Source organism: Oryctolagus cuniculus, chromosome 7, assembly GCF_051225735.1.
Source record: "Oryctolagus cuniculus isolate XC-2025 breed Fujian yellow rabbit chromosome 7, ASM5122573v1, whole genome shotgun sequence".
Classification (NCBI taxonomy): Eukaryota; Metazoa; Chordata; class Mammalia; order Lagomorpha; family Leporidae; genus Oryctolagus; species Oryctolagus cuniculus.
Window position 1 is genome coordinate 26,856,778 of NC_142873.1, and position 14,298 is coordinate 26,871,075.

Consider the following 14,298-nt stretch of genomic DNA (forward strand, 5'->3'; position numbering starts at 1 on the left):
ACACCTAGAAATCAACCATCATTATCACATTTAACACTCACAAAAACCTTATGGAGCAGTTATTATTATCAGTTTATTATAGATTAGAAACCTGAGGAACAATAACATTATATAATTTACTCATCATTTACACAGTGACGTGACAGGCCCAGCTCTGAAGAACAATTATACTGTGTTGCTTCTCATCCTAGTATGTAGGCAACTGAATTATTTAAAAGAACAAGAAGAAGGAGGGGGAGGGGGAGGAGGAAGGAGAGGGGGAAGGGGAGGGGGAGGAGGAAGAAGAAGAGGAAAAAGAAGGAAAAGAAGAAGAAAGGAAGGACAATGCATGAATTGGAAAACAATAAATTTAATAAACAAATGAATGAGAGTTTAAACAATGAGACAGTGGCCCTCTTAATTTCCTTTATGAAGATAACACATGCAAGAGCCCTATTTTCCAAATTAAGTTGTCCCAAAGACAATGCTCAGCAAGTCCCTGCCATCATCATTGGAGATGTACCTCCTCCCAGTGACTATCCTCTCTCCTTCAAACAATGGCTCTTTCAGGCAGAGAGAGGCAGTGCAACTTCTCTTTCAGGTCATAATATCTTTAGAGCTGCCAGCCCTGTCCCATATAATCTGGTCTAAGCCAATTACTGTATCTCATTTTCTGGCCACAGTGATTGGTTCACAAGTGAACACATGATCCAAGCCAGTCCAATCATGACTTTTTCATATGATCTAAGTGAATCAGAAGCTTGTTCAGGAATGAGCACATGATTCAAGCCAGTCCAATCAAAGGGAACTTCAAGGGATATTTTCTGGAAATCCTAGGATAATGACTCTTATTTCTGTTTGATGTAAAGTCAAGTTGATTTTTCTGAATTTTACATCTGAAAAAATCCTAACTGATGCAGATATTGGTAGACAAAGTCAGGTTAAGTGTGAAGGTTAAGAGTGACAGATTTGAGGTGATGCTATAGCATCTCATATGACCAAAGTGGTTCAAGCCCAAGCTGTTCCATTTCCAATCCTACTCCCTGCTAATGCTCCTGGGAAAGAAGCAAAAGGTGGCCCAAGTGCATGGGTTCTGGCCACCCACATGGGAGACCCTGATGGAGTTCCTGGCTCCTGGCTTTATGGACATTTGGAGAGTGAACCAGTCAAAGAAAGACCTCTCTCTCTCCCTTCACTCCCTCCCTCCCCCTCTCTATAACTCTGCCTTTAAAATAAACTAATTTGCAGGTGGGAGGGAGGTTATGGGGGAAAAAGTCGCTATAATCCAAAAGTTGTACTTTGGAAATTTATATTTATTAAATAAAAGTTGAACATATAAACTAATCCCCAGGTTCTAGTCCTGGTCGGGGCATCAGATTCTTTCCTGGTTGCCCCTCTTCCAGTCCAGTTCTCTGCTGTGGCCCAAGTGCTTGGGCCCTGCACCAGCATGGGAGACCAGGAGGAAGCGCCTGGTTCTTGGCTTCAAATCGGCGCAGTGCACCAGCCGTAGCGGCCATTTGGGGGGTGAACCAATGGAAGGAAGACTTTTCTGTCTCTCTCTCTCTCTCTCTCGCTGTCTAACTCTTCCTGTCAAAAAAAGAAAAAACAAGAAAAAATAATCAATTTTTTTTCGGGGGGGACAGTGATGTACTCTAAAGGCTAGAAGTATTAGCTGACTGGAGAAATCAAAAGTGAGACCTCTGAGGCATTCTCTTAGTCTATGAAGTTGGCATGCTTGTTGACCAGTTGTAAAACTTGTTAAACTGTCACTTCTATTAATATTAAACTCAAATCATGTACTTACAGAGGATGAAGAACTAGGGGGCTTGGTAAGAATATTTCAGAATATTGAAGTGCAGTTGCAATTTTTCAGATCTGTAGGAGGTCCTGAGAGACTACTGTCTAGTTAAACTAAGTTTCTAAAAGTAGGAAGAGAAGACACCATGTTTTGATAGGAAAGGTCTTTGCTGCTTGCAGCCTATAATACAAAAGGTTGATAATCCAGTTGCCTGGAGATTTGTGGGTTTGAGAAAGCCAAATTTCATGCTCCAATCTAAAATTAGAACTATAATGGGCACATTGATGGCAAACAAAACAGACGATAAGCCTGGGTCTAGAAGATACCCTGGTCCCCAGCTCATGTAAGCACCTGTTCTACTCCCTGCCTGAGGAAAGTCTCCCCATTTATATAATTGCAGTAGGATGCAGTCTGGGACCATGGAGCATACCAGTGGTGTCTTCCTATTCTAGGCTCCTGAAGCTAAAGGGATGAATTACAAGTCATATAAAGGCTACAACAATCCTCCTTGCTGCTAACATTTTCAGACACAGGAAATTTTAACCCTGTTTCTCTTGAGTTATCTACAGTTGAAGATGAACAGTATTCCAGAAATACCAGTAGCTATATATCACTTTTGTGCCCCTTCTGCATTGTCTCTTACTTCTAATTCCAATAGCATCTCTTATTTTCGGTTTTCATATAGCATTCTCTTTCCTCTTAAAATACAACATCCCACTCACTGACTCCCAACTCATGACTACTTCACCTTACCCCTGATGTACATTTTCTCTGATTTCAGTAATATCTTCAGTGCCCCGGCTTACCTATCTCCTTCCAATTTTCAGTCAACATCATCTTTTGTCTTTTTTTTCCCCTGTGGACAAGCTCATATTTTCCTATTTCCCCAGTTAAGCCCAGATGACTGAATTCTGGGTAATGGGATATAAACAGAAGTGATGGATGCCACCAATGGAATGGTTCTTTTTTTTTTTTTTCTTTTAAAAAACGGTTTATTTATTTACTTAAGAGGCAAGTTACAGAAAGAGGGAGAGACAGAAAGAGAGGTCTTCTACCTGCTGGTTCACTCCCCAAAGGCCACAACAGCTGGAGCTGAGCCAATCTGAAGCCAGGAGCCAGAAGCTTCCCCTAGGTCTCTCATGCAGGTACAGGGGACCAAGCACGTGGGCCATCCTCCACTGCCTTCCCAGGCCACCAACAGGGAGCTGGATTGGAACGGGGCAGCTGGGACTTGAACCGCTGTCCCTATGGGATGCCAGTGCTGCAGGCGGATGTGCAACCCACTACACCACAGCGCTGGCCTGTGGAATGGTTCTTAAAAATCTCCCTCATTCAGCTTCTGTCTCTTTCTCATCTGCTAGAAGAATGAAGAGGATTCCTAAGGCCAATCTATTTCTGACCATGTGAAGCAGGATGCCTCCAGATTGATGACTTTCATCGGATTATTACAGCAGGGTGAATTACACTTTACTGTGGTAAGCTGAATTTTTTTTTTACTGCACTTATGCACTTGTTACTTGATAGATTTATCCTAATACACCAGTAAAACCATTTATATTAGATTACATGGCACTTTCTCAACTTGTGTCTATTCAAAAAACTTTAATCCAACTTCCGTCTTGATCTTACATGATACCTTCCTAGGGAGACAGATCATCTCAATCACCTGAGTTCTCAGCTTTATGTCACCTTCCAGTTATAGAGAAGAGCATCTCATGGTGCCAAAAGAATTGGTACTGGGGCCGGCGCTGTGGCGCAGAGGGTTAAAGCCCTGGCCTGAAGTGCCAGCATCCCATATGGGCACTGATTCTAGTCCTGGCTGCTCCTCTTCCAATCCAGCTCTCTGCTATGGCCTGGGAAAGCAGTAAAAGATGGCCCAAGTGCTTGGGCCCCTGCACCATGTGGGAGATCTGGAAGAAGCTCCTGACTCCTGGCTGCAGATCGGCGTGGCTCCGGCCATTGCGGCCATCTGGGGAGTGAACCAGCGGATGGAAGACCTCTCTCTCTGGCTTTACCTCTCTCTCTAACTCTGTCTTTAGATAAATAAAATAATTCATAAGAAAAAAAGAATTGGTACTATTACTGGACCCTCACATGGTCCCTAGCACTGATTAAAACTTTCCACACTCCAACTATCTGACAGCTTCCCTCAAGTTTCTTGAGCCCTCAGAAACCTGACCATTCTTTTTCTGAAATGTTCTCTCACCTTAGCTTCCATTCCACTACTCTCCAAGTTTTCTTTTCTCTTTACTCTTTGACTCCTTTTCAGTTCCTCATTCTGTTCCTGTTCTCCTTTCTCCATCATTCCTTAAATCTTGAATTTCCTTCTATGTCCTCACCCTTTGGAGGCAATCTCATCTTCTCCCATGGCTTCAGCCACCATAAAAAAGCCTGCATCTCCAGTCTGCATGAGTCCTGAATCTCAAAACCTACCAATGTCTCCAAAAAAGTACAAACACAAAACTGAATTCAGTACTCTCTTTTCCATCTTCTCTGATAACTGCATCTTCCTCTTGTACTTCCTTTCTCAGTGGATCCCCTTAGTCATAAGCTTGAGAAAGTGACGTAACCCCCCCAACAACTATTTATAATCCTTCAAATCCTACCCCTAAATATATCTTGAATCCAACCCTTATCCTGATACCAACATATATATTTTTCTCATTGAAATTACTTCCAAAAGATCCTTGCCAATTTCCAGATCTCTAGCTTTTCTCCTCCAAACTATTCCATATGGCTGATGCACTGACCTCCCTAAGATAAAAAAAATCAGTTGGTATTCCTTCCCTGCTGAAATAACTTACACTCCTCTCCAATACTTTTGGATGAAATACTTCTCTGTCTCTTCTGAATTCTAGGCACTTTTATCCAACTTTCCATTAGGCATTTTTATTCCAGTTTCTCATAGTGACCCACATTCAAAGCTACTCTTCCTGACTTTAGATCCAAAACTGACTTCTTGACAATGTTCCTTTACTCATGAAACATATCACCTTCTTACCTGTGCCTACATCAGAAATCTGAAATCTGGATGGCAATAGAGATAATCTCCAGTCCTCTCCCCAACATCCAAAGATCTTTTCTACATTTCCTACTTTTAGACTCTTAAATTCATCAGCTTCTCATCAAATCTAGTATAAATACTCAAGCCCAGATCAGCACAATTACTTGTCTGTGACAGTCTCCTAACTATTTTCCTTTTCCCAGGCTTTTCTCCTTTTCAAAGTCTTTCTCTATGCTCCAGGCAGAATTTTCTCCCTAAAATGTTAACATAAGTTGCTTAAAACACCTTGCAATGATACTCCACTGTTTTTGTAAGCAGCATGAAAGTAGCTTTAATAAAGGAAAACAAAAAACAACAAATAAGCAAAATTGTTTCAAATAATATAATGAAATAGACAATGCAAGATGTCAGAGAAGGAGGGTGACTTTGGACCCAAAGGTCAGGGCTGACCTTTTGCAGCAGTGATGTTTCATTGATTTTGAAGCATAAGCAGGATCTAGCCTTGGGGAAGGAGGCAGACTTGAATTTGTTCGCTTACCATCATCATTACTGGGGGCTATGAGCCCTGGAAGCCAGGGCCTGTGATTGATTCAATGTACTGCTCTCACCACTCACCAGTTTTTGGCATATATGGGTTTTGAATATATGTTTGAGGTGTTGGATGGATGAATGGAATATAAATTTGAGTTTCTGCACAGTCCACCTCTAGGTGAACTGTGTAATCACATGTTTTTATACATTCATTGATACCAACTTGTGGAACTAATAAAATTTCTAGATAGACAAAATGAATGGGATTAAGAAACTAAAGAGTTTTTTCTTTCTTTACCTAAATCCACCTAAAATTTTCAGAACAGATGCTATACAGTATTCCTTTATAGTCAGCAGTCCTAAGAGGGTAGCAAAATGGATGAACTACTTGCTAGGAAACTGCAGGGCATTTCAGTCCCACCAACCACATAAGTCAGCATTAGTCAGAGGCTGGACTCCAAGGTTCCCTGGCTTTGAGTCTCTGTATAGGCAAAATTGCTTTCATACAAGTCCAAATCAACATTAGGTACTCAGATTCATAAAGAAAGCAATTTTAAGTCATTATAGGTCATTTCTGGTAAGAAAGAAAAACAATAAAGGACTCCTTACATATATTGTATTGAGTAGAAATTATATGATTTGATTCTGCAAAATAAGATACTCAAATTCATACTTGTTTACTTGTAAACTAGAAAGAGTTTTGTCTTAGCAAAACCTGACCTGAAATGAGAAAAATGTGTACCTTTCAAATTAATCTACTTGGTGTAACTATTCATTTGTCTCACTGCAAAAATACAATGTATTTAATTACATGGCATTGCCTCTGACCCCCATAACATTCTAACATTCAAGAGATGTCTGGTCTCAAGCATGTTGGATGAGGGATCTACATTCTATTATGATAAATCATACAATTCTATTATCTTGGGCTTTAAAACTCAGCATGTGGGCTTTGATGTATTCAGCAAAAATCAAGTCACAGAATCACAATTACTATGATTTTAGCATTTGGAAGTAATATAATAGAAAGCTGTCATAAGTTTCTGTTCAGATCTGATTTAAAGTATATATTTATGCCAATTTACCATGGTTTTCCTATGTGTTTATACTTAGAGATACCTCTGACCATGAGGAAATTTTTATAGTAAATTCTTTACACCACACCCAGGCATAATCTGGGCATTTCAGGCATCAAAAGAATTTGCCATAGCTTCTAATTTTCCCAAGTGCCTCACTGTTCTCATTTATAACTTTTATAATTTTCTTATACTTAGTATTTTCTTTCCAAAAAATTTTCAAGAAGTAACACATGCTTCTAGGAGCAGGATTTTAATTCTTTATAGGTACATATCTGGTATTGGCTGCAAACCTCATTAAGTATATTATTTCTGACTTAAAATTACCCTGTAGAGATATTTTTTATTCTTCCTATCACACAACCCAGCCTCAGTTTATTCAATGCTACATGATTCAGTGGCAGAGCAGAATATGAATCCATGAATAGTTAGGTTCAAAGTCTGTATCTTCCAAAACATCAAGGGACAAATAATTGACCCATGTTCTAATCTCCTTCTTAACTTGTACAAAGTTGAAAGGATAGGCCAGCGCTGCGGCTCACTAGGCTAATCTTGCGCCTTGCGTCGCCGGCACCCAGGGTTCTAGTGCCGTTCAGGGCTCCGGATTCTGTCCCAGTTGCCCCTCTTCCAGGCCAGCTCTCTGCTTTGGCCAGGGAGTGCAGTGCAGGATGGCCGAGGTGCTTGGGCCCTGCACCCCATGGGAGACCAGGATAAGTACCTGGCTCCTGCCATCGGATCAGCGCGGTGCGCCAGCCACAGCACACCAGCCGCGGCGGCCATTGGAGGGTGAACCAACGGCAAAAGGAAGACCTTTCTCTCTGTCTCTCTTTCTCACTGTCCACTCTGCCTGTCAAAAAAATAAAAAAATTAAATAAATAAATAGATAAATAAAAAGAAAGAATAAGCTTAGCTCATACCTGGTAGAAATGAGAACATCATTTATTGCTAAATGCCAAGGCTAGTCATTTGGCAGAGTCTTTACACTCTAATAACAAGAAGAGATCGTATTTGGATTTTAAAAATTCAAATTTATAGCCATATAAAATGAAAACTGGTATTTTTTTGCTTTTTGCTTTATTATTTAAAATGAAATGCAAAAAGCAGGAATTGAATAGGCTTATCAACAAATAAATCAGATACTCAATATTTACCCACCTTTTGGAAGCATCATCTACATTTATTGGAAATATTATCACACAAAGGGAAAAGAAAAGCTTACACCTTACAACAACACAGCATAAAAGGACAGAGATGAAGATCATTAATGATTTTAATTATTTTAAGGCCCATTAAAATTAGAGAAATATCAAAGCACCCACATGTTAAGGGCTTACTATTACAGCATTTTAGAATTTACTAGTTCATACCTTTCAATCACAGCAAGTTATTAGCAGTGAAGGGATGAACTCTCTTTTAAGAGGATTTTTATTTCAATGATAGGGTGTTATGAACAAGACAACCTAAGTTCAAAAAAATTAGTAGCAAGCGCTAGTTGAGTTAATCAGTTAAAGACAAACTGTGCCCTTTGAAAGCAAAATGAAAAAGCAACAGTAAAGCTTACAGAACTTAGCTCGTACAATTTGCCTTGAAGGCGGAAGATTGGTTCCCTGAAATAGCAAAGAATTATATGCTTTAGTTCAGAAAAAAAAAAGGTTTTAAAATAAAGTCTGTTATTACCTCTTCTCCTTTCAAAACAATGGAAAAAAAATCTAGATCAGAGGTTTCAATTTGTTCAATAATTGTACCTCTGAATTAAAAAAAACTATAAATCATCATTGTTTTGACTTGAAAAGAAATAACAATACAAATAATCATTATCACATAAAACATAAAAGAAACAGCAAACTGTCGGAGTTAATACAATCTCTGCAGAGCGCTATTAGTCAGAGACAGCTGGTCAGCCCCAAAACACAAAAACTCAAAAAGATCACATCTTCTTAAGAATTAACATCTTCATTATCCAACAGGAATTTCGTATGGCAGAGATTAAATCCAACAACTGCCTTCTTTTTGAGCTGTCCCTTCACTGTTACCAAGCTGTGCAAATGTGTGAACTAGTCAGCAGCACCAGAAAGCTCATGCAACTACTTGCCACAGTTTAACCTTGAATTGATTCATAGATTCAATGTTAATTTTAGGGGTAATGTAAGCAAGCAAAATAGGACATGAGGAGTCAAATCTGAAATGCAAATCAAGTAACAATAAAGTTACTTAAAATAAATCAATATGGTTAATAGCATAAAGTAGCCAAAAATAAATGCAGTTCACTCCAAAAATTTTAGAAACAAAACCAAGACAAAACAAAAGCTGCATTTCAAGCAAAATTTGCACATGATTAATTTGCATTAAAAATGGTCAATCAAAGCAATTTAGTTCAAGTTTTTTGGGGCATGCATGCACTGATTCTATTATAGGATTCCTACCTGATTTCCAATTGTGGTTTTCTTGTGAACCTGACTGCTCCTCTGTTGAGCACTGAGAAAAGCAAAGGAAAGTTGCACTGAAGAAACTCGCAAAGTTTTTTTCTTCCTGAACACAAAACAGATACTAAAATACATTCAAGCTTTAGAGAAAAAAATCAACAACTGAGGCAGGTCAGTTTAATTCTGGAAGCAAAATCAAACTCAGTGAGATTTCTAACAGCAATTAACAATCACAAACCAAAAATGTAATAACATCTCAGGAAGAAAACCTGAATGCATTAGTCACAATATGAGTTGGTGTATTTGCATCATCTTACAGGTTTATAGAATAGTTGTGATGAAAGTTAAGTTAATGCTTAATGAGTACATACCATGTTTTAAATGATTTACCATTCATACTGATTTTAATTCTAACAACCATGTGAGGCAGTTAATACTATCGTTCTCATTTTACGGATGAAAAGACTGAGGTACACAGAAGCTAAGTGGCTTTCCCAAAGTCACTCAGCAGATAAGTGGTAATACCAAGTTGTATGGCCATATATCCCAACTGTGATACTATTCAATCTCACTGCTTTGAATTCTGGTATATTCTGACAAGTTCCTTTGTGCAGCTCCAGCTTGGACCTATCTTCCTAGCTCTGGCCTCTTATATGCTTTTGACAACTCAGCATGCCTACTTTGATGTTTAATGAGCAGCTCATACTTAGTATTTCAAAACTGAACTTATTTCCTCCCCAAAACCTGCTGCACCAATGGTCTTCCCATTTTTAATTAGTGGCAACTGCACGCTGCATTTTCAAGTGCTTAGACCAAAATCCTTGACTCCTTTCTGTCACATCCATACCCAATCAGCAGCAAATGCTATTGACATTACCTTCTTCTAATGTATTTAAAATTCAATCATTTTTTACACCACTTTTCTTGCTTCCCCCTTGGTCCAAACAACATCTCTCAACTGGATTATGACAATCACTTGCTTTCTGACATCTGCTCCCACAATTGTCCCTAATGTCTATTCCCAGTAAGGAAGTCAGAGCCATCCTTGTAAAAGGGGATTGTGTCACTCTTCTGCTCAAAACCCTCTACTGCCATCTATACGTTCTGTTCGGAAAGGTGAAATTCAAGGCTCTCAGAAAGGAACACAAGGCTCTGCTCAACTAGCCCCCACCCTCAGTCTTTGATCCAACCCCTACTACCTTCTGCCTCATTCTCCAGAGAGCTCTAGCCATACCAGTCTCTGTTTTGTTCCAAAGCATAGAACACACTCCCACCTCAGAGCCTTTATGTCAGCCTCGAATGTTTCTCATGTACATCCACATGGTTCCCAACATCTCCTACAAGTCTTTGCTTGAAATTTCTCTTTTCAGTAAGGTCTACCATGATCACCCTTTTTAAAATTGAACCACCCCCCTCCAGGACTCTTACCCCCTTTACCCTCCTTGCTCTTTTTATTTTCCATGTTCAAACATAATAATGTAGTTCACTTTCTGTGTGCCAGTTCCCCTCCATTTGAATGCATGCTTACTGTGATCAAGGTTTGTATCTGTTTTGTTCACTGCTATAGGCCCAAGGACCTGGCATACAGTTAGCTTTAATAAGTACCTGTTTAATGAAAGTCCAATGAGGTTGATGCCATTATAACCCGCACTTTACATGTGAGCACAGACGATTACAATCCAAACAAAAGTTGGACAATTTATCCCTAGAGCACTCACATTTAAGCATTATGTTACTCTATCCGTCAAAAGAACAGTTCCAGCACTTTCTTGTGGTGGATCCAACAGGATATGAAACCACAACTCAGGCTGGTGTTGTGGCACAGCAGATTAAGCCACCACCCGCAATGCTGGCATTTCACATTGGAGTACAGGTTGAAGTTCCAAAGCTCTGACTCCAATACATCTCCCTGCTAATGCATCCTGGGAAGGCAGCAGAAGATGGCCCAAGTCCCTGGGCTCCTAACACGTGGAGACCAGGATAGAGTTTCTGGCTCCAAACTTAGGCAGGGCTCAAACAGAACTGTTGCAGCCATTTCAGGAATGAACAAGTGGATGCAAGATTTTTCTCTCTTTGTATCTTTCAAATAAACAAATCAATCATTAAAAAGAAAAGGAAAAAAAGGAAGACCTTTCTCTCTGTCTCTCTCTCTTACTGTCCACTCTGCCTGTCAAAAAAAAAAAAGAAAAGAAAGAAAGAAAAGAAAAGAAATGACAACTCATTTTGGTTATTCTGGGAAGACCATCAACACTCAACCCTCTGCCAGGTTGTTTAATAGTTAGTTTGTAGAAGCTCATAGTTTTTAGAGATCATTGGAATAGTCTAAATTAGAGAAAAGGTAGATTAAAACTATTGGTCAACCATCTAAAGGGATGGGATGTTATGTTTCAGAAGCAAGTTAGAAATCAATTTCATTCTTAAAATTGTTGTTCAAAATAACTGTCTTATATGATCTGCCCTGATGTATTTAAGCTGCTTCCCTTCACTCAAGCTCACGAAAACCACACACTACATTCAGTTGAGAGTGGCCGGAGGTGTGTGATGAAAGTCTCCACTGCATTTGGTGGCAACAAATACTTTGTGTGTATTTTTTGCTTTTCAATGTCTAATTTGCAAACTTTAGCTTCTCTCTTCCTTCCTTGTTTTCTGCTGTTTTTCTAGTTTTTAGTTTAATGCTTAATTTCTTTAGCCCCTAGGGAATTCATTTCTGAACCATCTCTGAGAATAATGTGAATTTACGTTATACAGAGTTACACAGGGCTTTGTAGTAAGGTTGTGGAAATGACAAAGTTTGTGCCTGTCTTTGGCCAGCACCCATAGTGTGCACACTGCCCTCTGGCTGCCCACCGTGCCCCTGCAGCAGGACCTCTGCCAATCCCTCCCTTGCTATCTCCTACATTCACCTTTCCAGGCCCTGCAGGTTTTCCTCTCGTCTAGGAATACATGAGAAAACTATGTCATAATGTGATTGGGCCTTCTTCACAGGCTACAGTTATCTCTTCCAAGCACCATAATTGGGTTTTGGGGTCTTCTATAAAATTAAGCACTGGTTAGTGGGGATAACTTTGGAACTGTGACAGATCCACAGGTGTTTACTTTGAACAAGTCACTGGAGAACATAAGCTTCTGTGAAAAGCCTGTTGAAATCACTTAACAGGGGACAAAAGCAGCTAAATTTTTGATTATTCCTTGCACTATCTTGGGAAGAGCTCATGGATCTGTTTCTCAGCAGTAAAGTGTGTATGTGTGTATTAAAGAGTTAGAATCAGACATAAAAGGAAGGGATCAGGGACTGGATTAGCTGTTTGTTAAGTTCCCTTTGGATCTACAATTCCTTGAAATGCAAAGTCACTCTCAGAATTTCCACTGAAGAGCTTCCATATTCTTTTTCTAAAAAAGATTTGTTTGTTTATTTGAAAGTAGGAGTGAGAGAGAGAGAGAGAGTGAGAAAAAAAAAGAGAAAAAGAGAGAGAGAGCTTCTAACCACTGGTTTACTCTTCAGATAACATAACGGCCAGATAGCCAGTGCTGAGAGAGGCCTGAGCGAGGCCACAGCCATGAGCCAGGAGCTTCATCCAGGTCTCCCACATGGATGCAGGGGCCAAAGCACTTGGGCCATCCTTTGATGCTTTCACAGGTACATTAGCAGAGAGCTGGATTGGAAGTGGAGAAACTGAGACTCGAACTGACATTCATATAGGATGCATCATCACTGGTGGCAGCTTTACCCACTATGCCACAGTGCCAGCCCTGCTTCTATTTTCAAAATAATCCATACTGGGATTAGAGCTGTGATGTCGCAAGTAGAGCCACTGCCTATCATGCCAGCTTCCCACTTGGGCACCAGTGAGTTCTGGCTGCACATCCAATCCAGTTCCCTGCTGATGCACCTGAGAAAGCAGAAGGTAGCCCAAGTCCCTGGGCCCCTGCATCCACATGGAGACCTGGAAGAAGCTCCTGGTTCCTGGTTTCAGCCTGGCTAAGCCCTAGCCATTGCAGCCATTTGGGGAGTGAAGAGTGAGTCAGCAGATGGAAGATTTTCATTCTCTCTCTCTCTCTCTCTTTGCTTCTGTCTCTTCCTCTCCTTCTCTGTAACTCTGACTTTCCAATAAATAAATAAATAAATATTTTTAAAAATTCCAAACATTTAACCTAAGGCTTATAAGAAGATACAGAAAGATATTTTATAAGCCAATATTAAATTTTAGAGTTAGAATAAACACTAAATTACACATGCTTCCACTTAAAGAATACTCCTATTGTCCCCCAAATGCAAACATACTTACTGTTGTTGATAAAGATTGTAAATACTGAAGTCACTTCATAAATTACATAATAATAATAAATAAGCTATCTAGTTAGAAAACATCATTTACCACAATTCTTCAGCATGCTATGATAACTTAACTAAAGGCATTACAAAGCATTTATTTAAGATTATATGCATTAGAAAACGTTCTAAGATTTACAAATTAATATAAGTTCTTGGACATATTTTTGGTTATATGCCCTTAACTGGTTTTTTCTGCAAAATTATAGAACATATCCATTTATAATGCTTTGATACAAGTAAAATATTTAGGGTACCAAGTCTGTGGAAAATATAAACATGTATAGGTTATGGTCCTTGTAATCAGAAGTTCATAATTTATCTATTACAGATCAGAAAATATATATACAAAACACAAATAACAAATAAACAATAAGACCTACAAAAATAAAAAGGTGAGGCAAGTGTTTGGCCTAATGGTTAAGATACCTAAATCCCAACTTCCAGGTAATGCATATTCTGGGAGGAAATAGGTGATGTTCCAAATAATTGAGTTCCTGTCACCTATGTGGTAGACATGGATTTAAGCCTCAGCTCTTGGTTTTTGTCTGGCCAATGCCTGGCCATTGTGAGCCTGTGGAGAGTGAATAGTGAAACGGTTCCTCCACTCCTCAAATAAATAAATTAATCAAAATTTAAAAATCAGTATGTGTGAATGTAATAGAAATTTGAAAAATACGTTTGTTTCAAATGTGAAACATAATTATCTCATATCTTCTTATGTGTGTCTGAGTGTTTATACATTTTTTTACTAATCATTTAGGTTCCTGCTATACACAAGTCACTGTGGAATGATTTGTTAGACCACTAAAATATAAAACCATAAAACTAAACTAGTTTTATTGGTTTATGCTTAGAGAGGGAGGGAGGGAAGGCATATCATTATGTCCTTAGAATTCTATCTACAAATCACGTGGAATCTGTTGAAAACTAATTAAAATTTAAAGAGTATAAAAAATTACTCTAAAAGTATGTATCAGGAAGTTTAATATTTTAAACAAATACAAAGACACTCAAAGAAAAAGTATGCAGAGTGCTTTCTCTTACCTAAAACATTTTGTGCACGTTCTCTTCTGTCCTAGCATATATGATAAAAGATTCAAAATAACAGGGGAATGTGCCAAGGATTGTGTGATAATTTATCAAATAAACCCCCT

At 39.0% G+C, this 14,298-nt stretch overlaps 1 protein-coding gene across 10 annotated transcripts in view; it reads right to left on the bottom strand.

Annotated features, from left to right (window-relative positions):
* The window catches only part of DNM3 (dynamin 3), a 624,166-nt gene that overhangs the window by 332,798 nt on the left and 277,070 nt on the right, over positions 1-14,298 (bottom strand). For 5 of the 10 annotated variants that reach the window (XM_089299535.1, XM_008264064.5, XM_070077353.2 and 2 more), the window contains 2 exons: positions 8,812-8,863; positions 7,966-7,995 (listed from right to left, as the gene is read on the bottom strand). In XM_089299535.1, the coding sequence (XP_089155661.1) occupies positions 7,966-7,995; positions 8,812-8,863 (82 nt within the window). Of the gene's footprint in view, positions 1-7,949; positions 7,996-8,811; positions 8,864-14,298 lie in introns of all 10 variants that reach the window. The other 5 variants (XM_089299537.1, XM_002715619.6, XM_008264067.5 and 2 more) reach the window with 2 other exon arrangements.